At 39.4% G+C, this 23,309-nt stretch overlaps 1 protein-coding gene across 3 annotated transcripts; it reads right to left on the bottom strand.

Annotated features, from left to right (window-relative positions):
- Window positions 1-5,378: 5,378 nt before the first annotated feature.
- On the bottom strand, window positions 5,379-21,910 carry LOC106830599 (zinc finger protein 426-like). Of its 3 annotated transcripts, none has more exons than XM_070491920.1 (5): window positions 19,047-21,910; window positions 11,446-11,554; window positions 10,535-10,615; window positions 9,711-9,805; window positions 5,379-9,244 (listed from the first exon to the last, which is right to left on the bottom strand). In XM_070491920.1, the coding sequence occupies exons 1-5, from the start codon at window positions 19,056-19,058 to the stop codon at window positions 8,879-8,881; spliced, it is 663 nt and encodes a 220-aa protein (XP_070348021.1). In that variant the 5' UTR covers window positions 19,059-21,910; the 3' UTR covers window positions 5,379-8,878. The 3 variants fall into 3 exon arrangements, with proteins under 3 accessions (XP_070348021.1, XP_070348022.1, XP_070348023.1); XM_070491921.1 differs by having other exon boundaries at window positions 9,720-9,805; XM_070491922.1 differs by having other exon boundaries at window positions 11,450-11,554.
- Window positions 21,911-23,309: the final 1,399 nt, after the last annotated feature.

Here is a 23,309-nt window from a genome sequence, read left to right as displayed (position 1 = left end):
TTTGACTTTGAGCTTGTAAACCATTTGGTCAGTGAACATGTTCAGACAACCACACCCCTCACTGATGATGTTCTGTGTTCACCCCATGGTGACTCCTGGGGCACTGGGTTGCAGGGCTGTTCTGGAGGGCCATGTGATGACTCCTCATGCTACACAGCCCCATGGCAAAATCTGCACCTGGGCTCCTGAGCTTCCACTTCTGGGTAGACAGTTACTGGAAATCTTCTGGGTATTGGAAACTACCTTTTCAACTATAATTTTATGAGATCTAAAGACAAATCAATTACGTCTGCTGAAAAACAGTAGCCAGCGAAGTTCTGAACACTTAATATGAAGAATTTAAATATCTCAATTTTTATACTCCTTACAATATTGAAATATTTTGGATATGTTGCATTAAAGAAAATTTATTATTAAAGTTGACCTGAGTTCTCTTTTGGTTTATTGTGGTTACAGAAAATTTTTAAACTCTATAAAACATGTTATGTTTCTTTTTTTTTTCCCTTCTTCAGGATTAGCCCTGCGCTGACATCTGCTGCCAATCCTCCTCTTTTTGCTGAGGAAGACTGACCCTGAGCTAACATCCGTGCCCATCTTCCTCTACTTTATATGTGGAACCCCTACCACAGCATGGCTTGCCAAGCCGTGCCATGTCCACACCTGGGATCTGAACCGGCGAACCCCGGGCCGTTGAAGCAGAACATGTGTGCTTAACCACTGTGCCACTGGGCGTGCCCCAACCTTATGTTTCTAAACTACTGCTGGGCAATAAGAATGGAAAAATGAAATATTGTATTCATTTGACACAGTTTACTTTCCCTTGAAGGTGTATGGAGGCCTGTATCTTCTTTAAAGTTCTTATCTCTAGTTCGTCCTTTATCCTTTCAGCAAATAATTAAGTTCTGTCCCTGTGTTAGGAAGTGAGAAGATATAAGTAATGCATACAGAAAACGTCTGATGCCTTGAAGATCCAATATTCCTATGGAAGTAGGTAGATAATAAACCAATGATTAATATATCAGGCCCAAAACAATGTGGGAAAAATCAGGAAGGTAGGAAATTAAGGAGTCCTATATATACCCACACTGCCAAAAATATTCTGGGGAAGATAATGGCAGAAAATGGAAACAATAATCATTGGCTATTCCACCTTTGAACACAAAAAATTAGAAACAATGTCAAGATTTTTACCAAAAAAATCTCTGAATACATTGCAAGTATGGGCAACTTCAAGAGAGTCTTAATTGGGAACACTCAAACGAAACAGGTCTGCTCTCTCCCCATCCCCTTTTCAGAGGGGAAATGCCAAATCAGACTTTATCCAACATCTGTGTATTTTATGGTTCTCTTCAGATAAGTATCTCTTCAGAGAAACACCTTTGCACATTATCAGTTCCTTTGCTTTGCTTTGTATTAATTTATTCTTCAGATTTCCTTCATGTTCATTTATTTTACATCTCTTAACCTTATGTGATTTAAAGCTCAATTCTTTTTCTTTAATATAAATTGCACTCTTTAATAAATCAAAAACAGAAGACTAGCCTAAATGGTAATCTACACAATGGTATTCTAATGGCGAACACAGAAAGTTCCATGGTTCATTATCCATAAACCAAACAGCCTCACAATGACCCCATAATTGAGAGGCCTAAAATCCTATGCATAAAGTCTATGCTGTCTGACACTAGGATCTGTTTTCTTTTGGAGAGTTTTTGCTTGTCGTGGCACCATTATGTGTCTTTTGTCTACCATTGTCTTTGTTACCCTGAAACCACATGTGGTCACAGAAAAAAAGAGCTATTTCCTAGTTGAGATTTTATTTAATACTACAATTCTCAAACTGGGGGACTTTGTGCTGATGGGGCCAACAAATTTGTTTAGATTTGTAGCAACTGCATAGATTTTTTTTTATTGTGATACAATTAACACACAAATACACACCTTAAGTGTTCAGTAAATGACTTGAAAATTGCGCACTTGTGTAATCAGCCTAAACAAGCTACATAACATATTCATCTTCCCCAAAAGCCCTCTTGCCCCTTCTAGTCCATTCCATCTCTTCCACAGACAAGCACTTTCTGATTTCAAGTACCAGATATTCTGTATACATATATTAGGCAGTTTGCTCATTTTCAAATCTATGTTTTACCTGATTTTTCACTATTGCTTAGAGAAACAATAGGGGAGAAAGATGTTTAAATCTCCCACTGGAATTGTGGACTTAGAGTCTATTTCTCCTTGTATTTCTGTCAAGCATTGCTTTAGATATTTTGTATCAATATTTTTAGATGGATTCACATTTCACCCTTTTGTATGTTGAAGAATCTGTGTCTTTTATCTGAACTAACTCTATCTCTAGAAATGCTTTTTGACTTAGAGTCTTATGTTATCTAACGGTAGGATCTGCTTCTTGAGGAGAATTTTTGCATATCATGGGCAGCGTTATGTATCTTTTGTTTACCAATGTTCCCCTAGCATCTGACATCGAGCCTTGATCATTGGCACCCGTGATTCTTGACTAACAGACAACTGAGGTCTTTCTCAAAATTAAGGAACCTACATATAGCAAAATAACTGGATCTTAGGTTGCTAGATGTAGCACAGAACCCTGCAGGGGAAATAATTAAATACCCATCTAGAGGAAGAGGACGACAAAAGCATAAAGTGCACTGGTGCTACAGCTGCTACTGCTACATCTTGATACCCGAACTAGGGGCTTTCCATATATCAAAGTCTCCCCAGTTTGTGCATTTTCCCAAAATCTGTATGAAAAACACCTGTCCAGATAAGGTAAAATTTAAAAGTGAATGGGGGAAACAGGATCACCATAATATCTAGCAATTTTCCCTGAGTTTCACCCAAAAAAATCAAACGGGGGAAATTCAAAAAGACATATGCATACCCACACTATTCACAGCACCCAAAAAGTGGAAGGCACCCAACTGTCCATCGATGGATGAATGGATACACAAAATGCATATACACACAACGGACTATTTTGTTCTTAATAAAGAATAAAATTCTGTACATGCTAAAACATGGGTGAACCTTGATGACATTCTGCTATGTGAAATAAGCCAGACACAAAGGCCAAATAGTGTATGATCCCACCTTTACAACATAACTCGAGGAGTCTACTTCATAAACAGAGAGACAGAAAGCAGAACAGTGGTTTCAAGGGGCTATAGAAAAAGGCTATGGCGAATTAGTGTTTAGTAAGTACCAACTATCAATTTGGGATGATGAGAAAGTTCTGGAGATTGATGATGCTGACGGTTGCACAAGGAGTGTATTTAATGCCACTGAGCCGCAGTTAAAAAGGTTAAACGAGTAATTTTTATCTGATATATAACTTATTGCAATAAAAATTGCAAGTGGAGGATTATTATTAGTATTTAATGGAGCCTCCCCAAATCACAGATCTTGGTAAAAAGAAAGTCAAAACTGGCCCTCATAAAAGTCAAGTTCAATAAAATACCCACCCATAGGTACAAAGACCTTAAAGTGCTTGAGATTTTTATTAATAATACTAAATTTATACATCTGAGCTGTTTATTCAAACACATTATAAATCAACTTGCAAATAAAAAGCCAGATTTTAAAATGGTAAATTTAAAAATGACTACTAAATTCACATCCTGAACCGAGGAATATAGCATGGTAAAAAAATGAGAATAAAAAATCCAACTGCTCTGCCAGCATTTAAGAGAATACAACAACTAACACAAAACAGTACTTTTAAACACCCACATGTTGTGTCACCCCTGAACACAGGGAGGTTAGTGGCCTTATGAGTACAGCTGCCACAGCCATTCAAAAACAGGAATGCTCTGCTATTGACTAGGCAGGCTCTGGCAGGTGGCTCACACAGGGACAGCTAGGATGTCACTGAAGGCCAATGACTGCTGAAGGAAGATTGGCTTTGATACAAATCAGCCAGTGAGAAGTGCTTCAAGGAAGAAGCCCACACAACATAGTGTCTATCTACCCAGCTGAAAGTAGCTAAGTATCTCTGGGAGCCACCCTTGCAGAAATTTCACCTCCAATCTGCACAGTGGAGGGAGGGGTCACATGGGTCTTCGAAGTAGCCCGGGGACCTGGAGCCCCAAGAGTCATCATGGGATGAACAAAGACCAATATTCATGAAGGGAATGGGCACCTAAACACATTTTTTGACCAACAACTCTGGGCTTTGCTCTAGAGGAAAGACGTGCAATACTGAGGCAGAAGTAAAGCCCCCAACTGTCGCGTTACCTTTTCTGTCACCTTGAGGAAAGAATGATGAAACTGATCTCACTGATGGAAGCAATTCCATTTCCCACGAAGGGGTTATGGTGAAAGGTGGTATGTTCCAATGGGTGAGAAGTTAACTGGCTCAGAAGCCCAAAGATAGAAATGAAATATCTCCTCTTTCTCTGAACACAAATGCAGGCTGATCCTCACTTCTAAAGAACATTCACGCTCACCTCAAGGCTCTTGTACTAAAGGGACACTTTTCTGCTGTTCTATCCTGTGGACAGACACACTACTCAGAGACAATCACTTCTTTGGTGATATCCCTCTCCCCAGGATGCACACCCTTTATGTGAGAAGTAGCAGAGGAATCAAGGAGGGAGAAAAGCTGGGAGGAACATAAGTCTGGGCAATGAGAGAAGAAATGACCAGAGCTGCAGTCACTGCAGTGGCCCCCAAAAGACCAGGGAACAATGCCAATGGGAAACCCAATAGACGGCACCACTGGGGACTGAGGGAGACCATCAGGAGAAAATTCTTCAGGGATATAAAAGGCTAATGTGAAGCTGGTATGATCCAGGCAAAGCTGAAGAATAACAGCAGCTGTCCCGACCGTCATTACTAAGTTTTGTCCACAGCAGGGCAATCATGCAATCTCCATCTGTGTGTCCCCTTAAGGAAGTGGCCAATTTTCATCATAAGATAGCACATTCTGTTAAGTGTTCGATGACACTGAGCACTTCCCCACAGGGGCATATGTGTCCCTGTCACATAGCGTCTCACAAGAAGGGGAAGCTCTCCCACCTCTCAGGGTCCGGGACCTGCTCATCTTGCACCTGGACCTGCTTAGAGGCTCCTCTGACTATGGACTTATTTCTAAGTCTCTCTGCCAGTGTGCTGCTCAGAGGCTGAATAATAGCCGTTAGTGGATTCATAAGTCCCAGTACACTTTGTAGGAGAGAAAAGGTGTTAATTCAGAATTAAATGAAAAACCTTAATGGATTTTAGGGTAGCAACTAAAATAACTGGATTGCATAAATTATGGATTACATAAATTTCAATCATCAAGAGTAAATTCATTTACATGAAAAAAAGAGCAGAGAGGGAAGAAAAACAAGTTAAATACTGAAAACAAAATTACAAGCTAGACATAAATCCAAATTTATTAGTAATTACATTATGGACAATGTTCCAGGTCAAAAAAAAAAAAGGATTTTAAAGACAATTTCAAATACCTAGATATTTTAAAATTCCACATTAAGTATGTATAAGACATTTAAAAATTAAGGGTACAGTAGACTAAGAAAGTAAGGAAAACTGATATAGTTATTGACGTACTTGTTGACGAGCTTCATTACTAAGTAGGACACTGGGGATCCATTTCTCACCCTGCTCGTCCCTATCAAGCGGAAACCTCTGGGAGAAGAGATTTCATGACTGGGTTGCAGATACCCTTATGTCTTCATACCCAGCCTGGCACTATTGTTCTTCCAGAAAGTCACGTCTCTATCAACATGCCATTCTCATCATCAAAACCGTTGGACCTGTAGTTTGATCACTCCCTTCTTCCAAGGTATTAACTGTTCACTATTTCATGAATGTTGGCAGAGGACCCGAGACACTGAAGTCAGAGACAGATATTTAACTCATGAACAGCCAACGCATGAACATCAGCACGTTCATACTGGTCACCTTTGTCCCTATGTCTCTGAAGGAGACCTGGCATGAAATGTGGTTGTTCTTGCACGCGAGGCATCCACAAGACTGGCTGGACTTTTCTGCAAACAGAATGTTCTGCCTGGTGAACTCACAAGGCCCCAGGGAAAACACTGCTTGCAAACAAGAATGTTTTATCAGCTCCTCAAAAGGAGCAAGCCTGGGACCTTGGGAGTTTGAAACATTATGAAGGAACCTATGAACAGATGTGTAGGGGAAAGGTCATTATTGTGGGACGCTTGCGCAGGCTTAGGTTGCTGACTCACTGCTTTGGCAAAAGGCTGGCTTTGTTTATGGGCTATAAGAATAAAGAGCTCCAGGAACTCGAAACTACTGCACAGCAACCGGTGTTCGTGTTTTCATTTCCTTGGCAGCATGTCTCTCACACACAAAGGGCCATATGGATGTCTGCACACTGGGCTGTGTTACAGAAGAGGAAGGCGGAGGTTGTGGAACCTAGTTTACTTCAGGTAGTAAGCAAGTCTCCTCTTCATCTCAATGGGAGAGATGATCTCCCTACAACTGTGTTCCTCACTGCAAACACTTGCAAGAAATGGCCAAGGGGCACAGATGTTAGCTTAGAGACAATCTTCCTCAGGCAAAAAGAGGACAATTGGCAACAGATGTTGGCTCAGGATCAATCTTTCTCACCAATGTCCCTCCTCCCCTGCCCCCCAGCCCAAAGAAATGGCCACGGGGAAGAGTGGTCAAGGTATTGTTGCATATTCAAAAAGACGAGTAGGAGCAAGATAGAAGGTGCACACATACTTCCTGTTCAGGATTTGCTAAGCTTGATTTGGACTATCATTACAATGGCTTGATTAAGCCTCAAGAAATTCTCAGGAAGCAGCTGCAGCCTTGATGGCCATCCATGATGTAACCCACAGCTGCTCAAGCATCAGAACTATATGAATTTGTATCACTGATGCTGCAGTGAGGTTGTGCTGGTCTGTGTCTGTGACCAAGGTTCACAATCAGGAACTGTCAGTGATGGCATACACAGCAGAGTATCAGGACTAGCCATATTTGCACGAGTTTCTCCATTTTCACAGCATATGGATGGAATGACAAACACAGAAGCAGGTCCTATCACTAGCAGCAGCTCTTCTTTGAGCTGGAAAGATAACATAATTGTTACGCCACGCTGTGGTGCTAGATACAAAGATGAAAGAACGTTCACTGTTCTCACCCTCTTTGTGCACAACTTAAGGTTAAACACCCTCCACAGGTGCTAAGGTGGTTGTTTTCCCACACAGGTATGAAATCAGGGTGTCTCCCAATAGTAGGTAAAACCTCACTTTTTCTAAACTCTTCCCTTGCTTGACCCTGACCTTTTATCCAAAGGGAGCAGGTGTGAGAAAGGAACAAAAACATTCCCAGATAATTTACAGAGACATATCATATCCCCCACCTTGGGTGGCATGAGGCACTGTAGATGGACTCTGTGAGTAGTGAACTGATTGAAGCAGTCACTACGCTCACCATCTTAGACCAGGACAATACAACAACAGAATCCAGGTAACTCTAAATCTGGCAGTCACACTTTTGGCCAGGCTGCAACATGGAAGATGTAGAAACTCTGCTGGTTTAGCATTGCTATCAGGGGATTGCTATACCATTCCCAAAAGTGATCAGGGCAGAATGGCACATGTTCAAAACACATCTATAGATCCACCCTATAAGCTAGAGCACTACATGTTTCTTACATTTAATGGCTTCAGCATGAATTCTTACATGCTGTATAGTAGCAGATTCTGATTGCTTTGCCACATTGCTTAAGTTCCTGAGGCATCTAATTAGTGTTCTTTCATGTATTCAAAGCAAATATGGACACTTGTAGGCTTTTCCACATTCTCACATTCACAGGGCTTCTCTCCATTGTGAGTTCCTACATGTTTACTAAGGATCGAGGACCAAGTGAAGTCTTTCCCACATTCCTTACACTGATAGGGTTTCTCTCCAGTGTGAATTCTTACACTTGCTTAGTCTTGAGGAAATAGCGAAGGCTTTTCTGCAGTGCTTACATTCACAGGGTTTCTCTCCAGTGTAAGTTCACAAATGGATGCAAAATGTTGAGGCATATAAATATGCTTTTCCACATACCTTAGACTCAAACGGCTTCTCTCCAGTGTGACTTCTCAAATGTGTACTCAGATATGAGGAAGTAGTAAAGAATTTCCCACACTCACTACATTCAAAGGTTTCTCTCCAGCATGAATACTTAGATGTCTCCTTAGGCTTGTCAAAAAAGTATAGGCTTTCCCACACTGCTTACATTTATGGGGTTTCTCTCCAGCGTGAATTCTTGCAAGTGCAGTTAGGTTTGAGGAAACACCGAAGGTTTTCCCACATTTCATACATTCATAGGGTTTCTCTCCAGTGTGAATCCATTTATGTTAAGAGAGAATGCCTAATGAAGGCTTTCCCACAATTGTTGCATTCATAGGGTTTCTCTCCAGTGTGAATTCGTTTATGTTCAGTTAAGTCTGAATATATATTGAAGGCTTTCCCACATTTGTTGCATTCATAGGATTTCTCTCCAGAGTGAATTTGTTTATGTCTAGTTAAGTCTGAACGCCTAATGAAGGCTTTCCAACATTCATTGCATTTATAGAGTTTCTCTCCAGTATGAATTCTTACATGTTAGCTTAAATTTGACTTAAAAGTGAAGGCTTTCCTGCATTTCCTACACTCACAAGGTTTCTCTCCAGTGTGAGAACACAAGTGAATGGTAAAATGTGAAGAAGTAGCAAATGCTTTCCCACACATATTACATTCAAAAGGCTTCTCTCCAATATGAGTTTTTATATGTCTAGTAAGGCAAGAGCACGTAGTGTAGGCTTTCCCACATTCCTTACATATGTAATCTTTCTTAGCAGTGTGAGTTTGTACACATAAACCAAGGCTTGTGGAGTATATAAAAGCTGTCTCACATTCCTTCCATACTTAACAGTTTTTCTCTATTGTGACTTCTCATTTGTGCCTGAAAGGAAGACTGATTAACAAAGGCTTTCTGACTGTCACTGCATTCAAAGCCTTTCCCTTGCATGCTAGTTTTCCAGGACACAATATTTGGAGTCAGGCTGACAGTTTTTCCAGACTGATTGAACACAGAAAGTTTCTCTCCAGTAGAGGTTTTCTTGTGCAGAGTAAGGAAGTTTTTTCCATACTGACTACCCACATAAGTGTTCTTTCCATTTTGAGTTCTCCTGGGTGTCTTGAAGCATGAATGTTCACTGACGTGTTTTCCACATTCCTTACAATCACAGAGTTCCCATCCATTGTGGCTTCTTTCCTGTTGATGAACGAGGATTAAAAGACTTCTCAGAATCATTAATTGATCTTATCCATCTAAAAATTAACACATCATTACAATGGTGATTTGATGTTTACCATTTTCATTACATTCATACAACTTACTACTCTGTTGATTTCTTTCAAGTTGAATGATAAACTCCTGCCCAAATGATGTGCGATCAATTCTGATCATAAAAGACTGCTGTACAGTTCCATGGAAAAGTTTTAAAAACCCAATGTTTAGTTACATATGCAGGAATGAGTACTTGTGCAAATTATGAATCAATAAGTTTCAACTTAGGTATTCCCCAAATTCACCATATTCACAATATCTCGCCAGAGACATTGTTCTCTCAGGAGAATGCCACTTATCTCAAATATCTATCATTTGTGCCGATCTTCTATCGAATGAAATTCCTAGCCTTTCCTGAATGTGGAAAAGAAATATTTCTTTTCAAACTTACCGATCTTACCATTTCTATCCTATTGGATGTTTTTTCCACTAAAATATCCTGTGGAGGAACTGTGGACTCTTTGGTTTTAAGTTGCATTTTCCATTCTAAAGTAAAAGAGGTCAACAAATGCAAAAGTTTGCAAAAAGAAATGGTAGGTTAAAGGAATTAAAAACAAAAAGACTCATTTGTATTATTTACAAATTAACCATGGTGAAAAGAGAAAAACCATGACAGATTGAGTTGTTTGACTAGGTCAACAATTTAACGATGATAAAGATATGGAGGTAAAATTGAGTAGTTGATTAAAAAATGATTCTATGAAAATTAAAAATGTTTGGAAAAGAGACACAATATTATCAGAGAAATCAAGCAAGCAAGCTCTGGACTAAAAGCATACATTAAAAAGATAAACTTAAAAAAAAACAACCAGGGGCCTGTGCAATGGTTAAGTTCACACACTCTGCTTCAGCAGCTGAGAGTTCTGTGGTGGCATGCCACCTAAAAAATAGAGGAAGACTGGCACAGATGTTAGCTGAGGGCAAATCTTCCTCAAGCAAAAGAGTAAGACTGGCAATGGATATTAGCTCAGGGCCAATCTTCCTCCCCACAAACAAAAAAATCCACCCAAACCAGAATAAGTCATTTGGTGAAATCACAGGAAATTCTGAGTAAACGTACAGAAAGAACTTATGTGAAGCTGAAGATGTCCCAAAGATTCAGAGACCAATGACCTCAGCCATCTGAGAAAAAGAACATCTTACACAGTTTCCTCATTACTATTTCAAACATGGTGAAATATTCATTAACCAGAGAAGTTCTTCACCATGACTCACCTTGGAGGATTCCTTTCTTCACTGTCCTCAACTCTTCTTGTTCCAACCAAGAGATCAGATTGGGTTTGAACAGTTGATACCCTGTCCAGGAGGAAAGATATATTAGTGGACAAGGCTCTTGTAAAACATGATAAACACTTGGAAGTATCAGGTCTTATATTTCTTTTTTTTTTTCTGCTTTATCTCCCCAACCCCACCCCATACACAGTTGCATATCTTAGTTGCAGGTCCTTCTAGTTGTGGGATGTGGGATGCCGCCTCAACGTGGCCTGACGAGTGATGCCATGTCCGTGCCCAGGATCTGAACCCTGGGCCGCCACAGCGGAGCGCGCGAATTTAACCACTTGGCCATGGAGCTGGCCTCCAGGTCTTATATTTCTAATGAATATTGTAAAATTATTTCAAATGAGATAAAAATGCAAAACCCCCCCCTTCTGTGTCCCAAATAGACCGTTGATCTCTGGCCCCTGAAACTCCCTTTAGAGGTAGACATATATATGTTTACAAAACACCAAGACTTTCATTGAAAGAGGAAATAAAGTGCAAAAAAGACATTTTCATTCTCATGGAGAAACCATACACCAGTGGCTGTCAAACTCCAGTGTCCATCAGAAAGAATCCTGTCCAGTGTTTCTTAAAACACAGATGACTGAGGCCCCAGTGCCAGAGTTTCATTCACCATGTCAAAGGGGAATCTGAGAATGCACATTTCTAACAGAGTGATGGTGAGGCTGTTAGTCATACAACCACATTTTTATAGCAACTATGCTGAATTAAAACCCAATAGGGCAGAGACTATGTATCTCTTATTTCGCATTGTATTCAGATTTCACATCACCCATCCAGAAACATAGAAAGTACGTAATATTTACCTATATCATAAGAGGCTATAGGAATGATGGCAACTTTACCTACTGTGGTCAGGTTCTTGTAGGTCTCCAGCATAACTTCTCTGTATAGGTTTTTCTGAGCAAGGTCCAGTAAAGTCCACAGCCATTTCTCATCAAAGGTCACAGAACCCTAAACCATCATACATAAGCTGGCTTCAGTAAAGTGACATCTCCACCAATATTCACTGGGGAATGAAGATGGGAGATGTAACTGCAATAGAGAGTTTCAAGGTCTCTCATCATCTCCGCCAGGGTGAAATGGTCCTAGGTACTCTTCTATCTAAATTCGTTCACCATTTATATCCTTCAGTTATACCTGTAATGGAACCTGTAACACTTGAACTTTTCTCACCACAACTAGACTAAAAGCTCATCTTATTTCCCTCTTGCAAGACGCTCCTGAGAAATTGCAGACACTTGTAAATGCTGGTGAATAAATAAATTCTTTGGAGAAATGCACACTCTTATCTTCCTTACTATCTGTCACTGCACTAACTAATATAAAAATTATGCAGCCACTCTCATCAGAGTCAATATTGGTGCTAATAATGGAAATAGTCAGATTATTGACGGTAATCCATCACCAATAGGAAGCACCATTTTGTGAGGAAATTCAACAGGAATTCCATCCTTGAGTAGCTACGTTTCTTTAAGAAGCTCTGGAGACAGGTCAATCTAGAAGGAAACACGTCTGTTTGGTGGATGGAGCATGTCATTTTGTAGAATACACTTCTCTCGCTGTTTGCAGATGACAAGATTTTATATATAGAAAGCCCTAAAGAATCCATCAGAAAACTAATAGTTTAGTAGTAGTAATCAACTACAGCAAAATTGCAGCATACAAAATCAACTTACAAAATCACTTGCATTTCTCTACTTTTATAATGAACAACAGAAAGAGAACTCAAGAATACAATCCCATTTACAATCACAACAAAAAGAATATATTATCTAGGGAACAAATTTAACCAAGGAGGTGAAAGACCTATATACTGAAAACTATAAGACATTATTGAAAGAAACTGAAGATATAAAGAAATGCAAAGACATTCTACACTCACGGATTGGAAGGATAAACATAGTTAAAAAGTCCATATTACCTAAAGCAATCTACAGATTCAATGCAATCCCAACCAGAATCCCAATGACATTCTTCATGGAAATAGAATACAGAATCCTAAAATGTACATGGAACAACAAAAGATCTTGAATAGCCAAAGCACTCCTGAGAAAAAGAACAAAGTTGGAGGCATCACAATATCTGAATTCAAAATATATCACAAAGCTATAGTAACCCAAACATCACGGTACTGGTATAAAAACAGACACAGAGATCAATGGAACAGAATTAAAAGCCACACATCCAGGAGCTGGCCCAGTGGCGCAGCGGCTAAGTTTGTATGTTCCGTTTCGGTCCAGATCCTGGGTGGGGATCCGGGGTGCGGACATGGCACTGCTTGGCAAGCCATGCTGTGGTAGGCATCCCACATACAAAGTAGAGGAAGATGGGCACGGATGTTAGCTCAAGGACAGTCTTCCTCAGCAAAAAGAGGAGGATTGGCAGCAGATGTTAGCCTTGGGCTAATCTTCCTCAAAAAAGAACAAAAACAAAAACAAAAAACCACACATCTATGGACAGCTAATCTTCGACGAAGGAGCCAAGAACATACAACGGAGAAAGGAAAGTCTCTTCAATAAATGGTTTTGCAAAAACCAGACAGCCACACGAAAAAGAATGAAAGGAGAGCATTATCTTTCGCCAGACACAAAAAATTAACTCAAAATGGATCAAAGACTTGAAGGTAAGACGTGAAACCATAAAACTCTTGGAAGAAAATAAAGACAGTATACTATTTGACATTGGTCTTAGAAGCATCTTTTTGAATACTATGTCTATTTGGGCAAGGGAAACAAAAGAAAAAAATAAACAAATGGGACTACATCAGACTAAAGAGCTTCTGCAAGGCAAAAGGAAATGAGGAAGAAAATGAAAAGACAATGCACCAACTGGTAAAAAATATTTGCAAATTATATATCCAACAAGGGGTTAATCTCTAAAATATATAGAGCTCATACAACTCAATAACAAAAAAACCATCTGATCAAAAAATGGGCAGAGGAGATGAACAGACATTTTTCCAAAGAAGATATCCAGATGGCCAACAGACACATGAAAGGATGTTCATCGCTAATCATTAGGGAAATGCAAATCAAAATGACAATGAGAAGTCACGTTACTCCTATTAGAAGGGCTATAACTACCAAGACAAAAAACAACAAATGTTGGAGATGATGTGGAGAAAAGGGAACCCTCACACACTGCTGGTACAAATGCAAACTGGTGCAGCCACTATGCAAAACAGTATGGAGATTTCTCAAAAAATTAAAAATACAAATAGCATAAGATCCAGTGATCCCACTTCTGGGTATTTATCCAGACAACTTAAAATGAACAATTTAAAGGACAATGGAGAACCTTAACACTACTCTTCAAGTGTATATAGATTATAGGTAAATAATTGTTCACAAGACAATGTACATCTCATTTTTCAGAAATGTATTTAATTACCTTAAGAATGTAAGGGTGGGAGGAACACTGTCATCTTTCGAGCACTCATCCACCAGCCTCGGCTTCTCTGCACACCACTCAGTTGATTCCCACGGCCTCCTTATATGGATACTTAGCACTCTAGCTCTTGCACATGTAGTGTCACCCCAACTCACTCCACATGTATCCACCAGTCATGGCTTGTCTGCATTCCAGAAGGTTCCTTCCTGCTTGCCCTCTGACTGTTGACTAGTTCTGGCCCTGGCAACCTAACAAACTTCTTCACCATCCAATGGACTGCCATGACACCTTCTCCAACAAGATCTGAAGTCAAGTCTTGGGGAGAGGGCTGCCCTAAAACTTTGGTCTGCCTTAGGTACTCTCCATCAACTCTAGGATATCTGTTATAATTCTCTTTATATTACACTTCTCCTGTTTAAATCAAAGTATGATTTCTGTCTCTTGATTTCATGCAGACTTACACAGACTTGAGAAGGACAGTGATCCCTGGAGACAAACGAGTAAAGAGAAGATTTTGGGATAGGATTGGTCAAGCCTTTGAACTTCAGCAAAGAGCTGAGTTCCTTGCCCATGGGAAAGACATTCACAGAGTTACAACAGTCAAGCTATTACCTATGGCTGATTGTGATACAGTGCCAACTGAAGCACGTGCCTTGGGAGAACCAGTGAATGCTACGATTAACAATTATAGCAATAATGATGATTATAATGGTTGTGACGAGGGCTGGGTTCTTTTCACTGTAGTTGCCTAGAAAATGGCAAGCTCAGATCTGCGATCTTGGCACTCAAGTCAAAGTCTGTGACCAGAGAGATTCCATGACAGCTCTTAAAAACTCACTTCTTGTGGTCACAGGGGGAAGATACTGCTGAAAACCAAACACAAAATTGTTCAACCACAGTTAAATTCAGTCTCATGAAGTTGTTAATGTGAAATTGAGGGCACTAATCAGGGAATAAGGAGAGGGAACTTGAAATGGGGACATCTAGTTGGACCCAGATGAAACTCAAAATCTTGAACACCCAAGACACTCTGACTCTCCTTTACCATGAAGCAGGTAGCTTGCCCTTTGCTTTCTAATGAGCCTAGCCTTCCTCTGCTTGACAACTCTGTCATAATCTCACTTGGAGTAGATGCCTTATAAGCAATGCTCACTCTCAAGACCCACCACAAACATCTGCTATTGCCTCTAGACTCACAACGAATACAAAATCCAAGGGAACAGGTATAAAATGTAAAATTAGGCAGGCAAAAATAGCTTACACACAAAATAGAAGAAACCAGGCAACATGAAAGCTTCTAAGGGCTCCTAAGAGATCAAGCTCGGGCAACTACAGTGAATACAAGCTGTATGGCAGCTTGCAAAGGTTCTTCCAACATCAACTGCAGTTGCACTACCTCCAGTCCATGTGTATACCTTTCTGTGGCAGTCCTTACACTCAGGTGACTGAGACAAGAGTCTAGTTTACAGATGACTCTGCATAGTAAGCTAGTACCACCTGGAGGAGTAGAGTTGAAGCTCTATATCCTTAGTTATATGTCTTCTAGTAAATCAACAGATGAATAACTTCATCTAGTAATTAAAATTCCCTCAATTTTACCTTCTATAAAACTCTCAAGTCATTTCATTTATTTTTTTTCCCATAATAATCATCCAGTTGTAGGTTGCCACTATTATGTTTTAAAACTTAGTCAACATCATCTTCTATGCTGACTCCACACCTTCACATTCACATTTCTTTAAGACCATTCTCAAACTAGGAGTTTGTGAATTCTATTCAAGTTGTAAGTAGATTCAAATTACTCTCTTTCTTAAAATATTTCATAAGTTTCCCATGGCCTTAGAGTACAGTTCAAAGTATGTAATTCCCTTGGTCCCATCCCCGCTCTCCAATTTACCTCCCATTATTCTCTGGTTCTGCTCTGATTCAGCCAACTCTCTTTCCTCAGCTTAGGAAACACACTAAAGCTTTCAACTGCTCTTGTATTTTGCTCATGAAGTTCTCTTCGTCTGCAACGTTTTCATTCACTCTATACCTCCCCATTCTTGCTCAAAGACCTGACTAGCTAAATCATATCCATCCTTTCATTCTCAACTGAAATATCAACCCTTTCCAATATATCTTCTCCCTTCATATTAAGCCATTATTCTGTCCAGATAACAACCCCTCCCAATATATCTTCTCCCCACATATTAAGTCACTATATGTCCAGTATTCACCTAAAATCTGTCTTCCTAAATAGACTGTAAGCCTCATGGTGGCAGTACTATCTCTGTTTTGATGGCCATTGTTTCCCTGTCCTTGGCACACCGCATAGCTCATTAGAGTATGACAATGATCATCTGTGGATTGTCAGAGGAATGCCATTCACCACGAAAATGTTACAGTGGAGGATACACACAAATTGAAGTCACAAAAAATAGAACTACAACACAAAAATTAAACAGGAAGCATACAAAATGTCTGTGAACAACACAATATAAGCCTAAACACTGTACTTCTGAAATGTATTTGAGTATTCTTACTCAGGAAGAAAGTGGACCAGCATTCATTTTGAAAACAAGTGTCTTGCAGTTAAAACTCAGATATGTTCCTTGTGTTTTTCCAGAATGATTTTTCAACATGTTTTGAAGTTGATTCAGAAACTACCAAATGGCACAAGATTTTTACAGAAGGGATTTATATATCCAGAAAAATTAAATATGTACCTGTCCTTTGACCAACCTTAAAATCCTGCCCTGGAAATGCACTTCTAAAAACGTGAAACAACCTATACAGAAGATCACTGCTGGTTACTCAGAGACGCTTGAACAATTGATAGAAAGGTTGCGGGGGAACCAGATACTATGAGTGTCAAAATACCACCCCACATATGACTTTCTTATTCAAAAGGAAAAGTCTACCTGTAAAATAGACGTCTCTGGTGATCACTACCTTCATCAATCAACTATGGCATCATTAATTGAAGGACAATGTAAGTCTATGTCTTCCCAATGAAATGCAACTTGAGGTATACAACATCACCTAAAAAGTATTTTGTAAATGATCTTTTGAAGCCTCTAGACCAGAACAAAGCTGGAGGCATCATGCTGCCTGATTTAAACCATATTACAAAGCTACAGTAGTCAAAACAGGATGGTACTGGTACAAAAACAGATGAACAGATCAATGGAATGTAACAGAGAGCCCAGAAATAAACCCACACATATATGGTCAATTAATTTACGACAAAGGAGCCAAGAATATACAATGGGGAAAGGACAGTCTCTTCCATAAATAGTGTTGGTAAAACTGGACAACTACATGCAAAAGAATAAAACTGGACCACTATCTTAAACCATAAATAAATGGATTAAAAACTTGAATGCAAGACCTGAAACCACAAAACTCCTAGAAGAAAACAAAGGTAGTAAGCTCTTTGACTTTGGTCTTGGAGATGATTTTTTGGAAGTGGGACTACATCAAAGTAAAAAACTTCTGCACCAGAAAGGAAACTATGAACAAAATGAAAAGGCAACTTACAGAATGGGAGAAAATTTCTGAAAATCATATATCTGCTAAGAGGTTAATATCCAAAATATATAAAGAGTTCATACAACTCAATAGCAACAAAATAAACAATCTGATTAAAAAACGGGCAGAGGATCTGCATAAGCATTTGTCCAAAGAAGACATACAGATGGCCAACAGGTACATGAAAAGGTGCTCAACACTACTCATCATAAGAAAAATGCAAATCAAAACGACAATGAATATCAACTCACATCTGATGGATGAATGGATAAAGAAAATGTGGTATATATACACAATGATATATTAGTCAGCCATGAAAAAGAAGGAAATCTTGCCATTTGCAATAACATGGATGGACCTTGAGGGCATTATGCTATGTGAAATAAGTCAGAGAAAGAGAAATACCATATGATTTCACTTATACATGGAACTCAAAAGACTGAAACTCTTGGATAGAGTAAACAGTTGAGTGAATGTCAGAAACGGGGTGGGGGGGGTGGGAGAAATGAGTAAAAGTGGTCAAAAGGTACCAACTCCCAGTTATAACATAAATAAGTCCTGGGTACATGTAATGTACAGCAGTGACTATAGTTAATAACACTGTATTGTATATTTGAAAGCTGCTAAGAAAGTAGATCTTAGAAGTTCCCACCACAAGGGAAAAAAATTGTATGTGTAGTGATCATTTCAGAAAATATACAAATATTGACTCATCATGCTGTATACCTGAAACTAATGTAATGTTGTATGTCAATTATATCTGAAGAAAAAGAAATATAAAAATGTGTGACTATATAAAAGAATGTATTACTCTTCGAAAAGTCAATATAATGGAGAAACAACAGCCAATGCTCTAGGTTAAAAGACTAAAAGACATAAAAATTTGCCATATATAAACCCTGACTGCATCCTAGATCCAAACACACCCAAAGGCATATTTGGAACAATGTGGAGAATTTTACTTTTCACACAGAGTAGGTAGTAACTGACATTATTTTGTATATTTTTTGGAAAATAATGGTATCGTGGTTTTCTAAACACAATGTGTTTATCTTTAGGAGATGCATCACCAAGTATTTAAAGGTCAAGTATCACGTCTGCAACTTACTTTCAACTTACTTTCTCAAATAATTCACGAAAAAATGGATATTAGTCTAGAGAGAGGAAACATGCAAAATGCTAAAAATGGGTGAACCTACTTCAAAGGACAGTCACTGTACTGGATGTTCACACTTTATTTACGTTTAAGGTTTTTCAAACAGAAAATGTGGGAAAAACTATACTTAGTCCAAACAGCCTGTTTACCGGAAGTTCAATTATTCCAGAACTAGGAGGAAAAAAAGCCTACATCCGTTTTTCTGAGGCCCATGTTTTGAAGTTTTGTGTACTTGATCTGAGTATTTGTCTTTATTTTTGATACATTATGTTCAGGTAGAAATATGATGTACTTTTTTAGATGTCTATGGTGTGCATATTTCTGTATAGAAATGTTAGCATATTTAGACCGTAAATCTGTCTACTAAAGAGAAACAATACTCACCTCTCTCTTCATCTGATTTCCTACGGGCCGGAGTCAACCCATCGGAAAGGCGGAAATCCTCTTCCTCACGGAGAAAAGTCACAAGGCTGCTGTGGAGCCTTGGAGGGAGGAGCACAGCGGATGACGCGACCCCACAGAAGCGCCCTCACCCCACTGCAGATCCGGCTCCTCGTGGAGAACGACGGAAGCGAGCGGCGCGCACCAGGCCCCTCTGAGCAGGCCCCGGGCGGCTGGCCAAACCCGTCCCGTGACTCCCTCTTCCACCCGCTCCCCCTCCTTCACGCCGGCCTCGCCTAAGCCGATCCGGGCCAGACGACGACCAACAAAAACCGATTTAAGACGCACCGCGAGCGCAGCGGCAAAGACTGTACCTAATTGTGACGTCACTTCCGCTTCTTGCCGGGGGGCGGGGCTCAGGCGATGGAGCGCTGGACCACGTGGGACCACTTCAGAGAAATTCTGATTTCCTCCAGCGTGAGCGCGCATGGGCTTCGGACTAGCTGGGCGCCAGGCCTGGGGCCCGAATCAGGCCCAGGGCCGTGGTTGAATCTCGAACCAGCCCTGTGGGTGGAGCTACGACGGAGGGCGCGGCCGATCCCTGAGGGCGGGGCTGGAGGTGGGATGAGACCCAGCGCGCGTTTGGACGCTGCATAGTCAAGCCTGAAGGGCGAGGCTGAGGGTGGAGACCCAGCCACCAGCGAGCACATCAGAAGGTTTTCTCCCTCTTCTCCCCTCGTTCCTAGAGCCCTTAGAGTGAGTGATTCTCCCGTATTGATAATCCTGCCAGTCCAGGAAGTGATCTGTCTCCTCTAATCAATCCTGTCTTTAGGCTTTTATTTGAAATACACACAATGGTAAACTCCGAACTCTAAAACGGATTCCTCTGGGTTTTCACTGTAATGACATTTTCTGCAAATCTTTTATTTTTTTCCTCTTCTAGTATGTATTTCTTTTTTTTAATTTTTATTTCTTTTTGAAATAGCACTGATCCTGGGCATTCTTAACTTATTCAGGAATAGAGCTAAAGTTTCTCTGGTAATCATGTTTCCCGTGGTAGTGTATATCATTCATTTTTATTGCTGAATATTCCATTGTATGGATATACTGTTATTTATACATTCTATATACAAATTCCTATTCGCATATATGAATTGCAAATATTTTCTCCCATTCCATGGGTTGTCTTTTACTTTCTTGATGTGTCCTTTGGAGTACAAAAGTATTTAAGTTGATTGACCTTTGACATACAAAAGGCCTTAATTTTGGTAAAGTCCAATTTATCTATTTTTTTCTTTGGTTGCAATTGCTTTTGGTATCACATCTAAGAAACTATTGCCAAATCCAATTTCATGAAGTTTTCCCCCTATGTTTTACTTCTAGGAATTTTGTAGTTTTAGCTCTTATGGTTGGTCTTTTATCCATGAATTTTTGTATGTGGTGTAAGGTAAGAGACGGAAAGCAGTAACATTCCACTGTGCTTCATCACAGATGATGGTTAGCAGTGATCACAGTTGGCATAGTCCAGGAACTGTCATTGCTGTTTACTCAGCTAATCCCAAGGCATGGAAATAGTTGTTTATTTTCAGTTTTTAGAACAGGCAAAATTAAATTATTATGCGGAGAAGCAGTACATTATTATGTTTATATAATAAGTTTTAAGTGTTGAAGGCCCAGTTTCAACATACATTGGGCCATATTAGTTATTTTAACTAAGCGTCCATGAAATCACATTTTATCAAGAAAATTAAAAAATGCCAGACTTATCTTAAATTTATTTTTCATGGTGTCAGGGCATCTATGCCTAAGATGGGGTGTTTTAGAACAGTGGGTACAATGACTATGGGAAATTTAGGCAAGCCTACAGTTGAAGTGAGGTACACTTATTTTCCTCTATTTTATTTTTAGTTACTTTTTTTATGATTATAGGGGAAATTGTGTTTAAATTTAGTGGGGTCCCCCAGGTATAACTATAATTTGAGACCAAGTATTGATTAACTCTATGAAGCTTCTTCAATTAGTATATGTTAGCAAATGTTAAGTTTAATTTAGAACATATTTTGAAGGCACAAAAGCCAATCACAGTGCTCCTTTTATCTTTTTGATATATGAATTTTTAAATACAGTCATGCATCACTTAACTGTGGGGATACGTTTTGAGAACCACGTCATTAGGTGATTTCATTGCTGTGCGGACATCACAGAATGTACTGACACAAAGCTAGATGGTATAGCCTCCTACATACCTAGGGTATATGGTACTAATCTTATGGGACCACCACTGTATATGCAGTCCATTGTTGACTGAAATGTCATTATGTGGCACACGACTGTATATAAATTTTGTCACATATTTATTACATATATGATAATTATATACAACTTGTTATGTAAGTTTTAGTATATAAGTTTTAATATATAAATTTTGGTTTTTCAGTTGTTTGAATTATGGATATTTGATTTAGTTCTATTTGTGTGTATATATATTTATAATTTATTTACATACATCAAATATTAAATATTACATTTATGTATTTAATTTACTTATTTACTCACTAATCATCAGGGAAATGCAAATCAAAACTACAATGAGGTATCACCTTACAGCAGTCAGAATGGCTGTAATTACCAAGACCAAAAACAACAAATGTTGGAGAGGATGTGGAGAAAAGGGAATGCTCATACACTGCTGGTGGGGATGCAAACTGGTGCAGCCACTGTGGGAAAACACTATGGAGATTCCTCAAAAAACTAAAAATAGAACTACCATATGGCCCAGCTATCCCACTACTGGGTGTCTACCCAAACAACTTGAAATCAACAATCCAAAGTAACATATGTACCCCTATGTTCATTGCAGCACTATTCACAATAGCCAAGACATGGAAACAATCCAAGTGCCCACTGACTGATGATTGGATAAAGAAGATGTGCCATATATATATATATAATGTACTACTCAGCCATAAAAAAAGACAAAATCATCCCATTTGCAACAACATGGATGGACCTGGAGGGTTTTATGCTAAGCAAAATAAGCCAGACTGAGAAAGACAAACAGCATATGATTTCACTCATATGTGGAATATAAACAAACACATGGACAAAGGAAATAGTTCAGTGGTTACCAGGGGAAGGGGGGCGGAGGGTGGGCACAGGGGGTGAAGGGGAGCACTTATGTGGTGACAGACAAGAAATAATGTACAACTGAAATCTCACAATGATGTAAACTATTATGAATCTCAATTAAAAAAATCTATAAAAAATTTTACTTATTTACCTTTTATTTTCTCCCCTGTATCTAGGGGTTTATTTTTCATTGTTGTTTTTAAATCAGTAAGACTAGCATTGTGTTTGCTAGACCTGACAGTTACTCAGTACATAGAATTTAAAGTTCCCTTTTTTTGGAAGGGGGGAATTGCTTGTAGCCACGTAAAGCCCAGGCCTTTATACTACTTCTTTTTTGTTGTTTTATTGTCAGTTTCTCGTCTTTCCCCGCTTTTTCCTTTAGGTATTTGCCTGACAAGCTCCTGGTGTCCTGAGTGGCCCCTGCTCACAGCAGGGGGCCTCCCTTTCTAGACTGTCCCTATCAACCTCAGAAGCACTGGAGTCTACATCCAAGAAAGCAACATGGGGGAATCCCAATTTTGGAGTAATTGAGTTTTTAGGAAGATGCTCTTACATGTTGATAGGCAGTGGCACTGAAGACAGCCCAAGCACATTCACTGGGAGATTTACAAACCAATTTGAGTTGAGAAATCTCCTGAGGATTCTTAGGAGGAGCAAGAACAAATTGTCTCACCCCTTTTCCTTTTTCATTAAACACTGAGCCACCAGTCTCCATTGAGCAGATCCCTCCTATCCCACTAGGTTGGTGAGCAAGTCGTGACAGAAGCAAAGCAAGGAACAACAGAGAGAAGCGAGGGCTGCTGGTGTCTTTGCTGGGGACTTCCTGATCTCTCTGTCTCCCACAGGGGATGTCACACCGAGGATATCCCTCTTGGTGTTGCAAGGAACATCATAATTTACATAGTGCCAAGGGAAGATGTTTCTGATTGTCTTTACAAATTGGTAGGGAGAAAATACTATCAATTAGGTCAATAGCTCACATTTATATCAAATGAATTAATGAACATTCATTATTAGGGAAAAAGGGTAGGCACTATATAAGAATGTAATGACAATTTAACAGAAACATATAAAATGACTATATTTGTATGCATGCAGTTATATTGCCTCGAAATGAAACGAGAGAAGAATTTAAAA

This window comes from Equus asinus, chromosome 20, assembly GCF_041296235.1.
Source record: "Equus asinus isolate D_3611 breed Donkey chromosome 20, EquAss-T2T_v2, whole genome shotgun sequence".
NCBI classification, from domain to species: Eukaryota; Metazoa; Chordata; class Mammalia; order Perissodactyla; family Equidae; genus Equus; species Equus asinus.
This window is presented reverse-complemented; position numbering and strand designations above follow the sequence as displayed.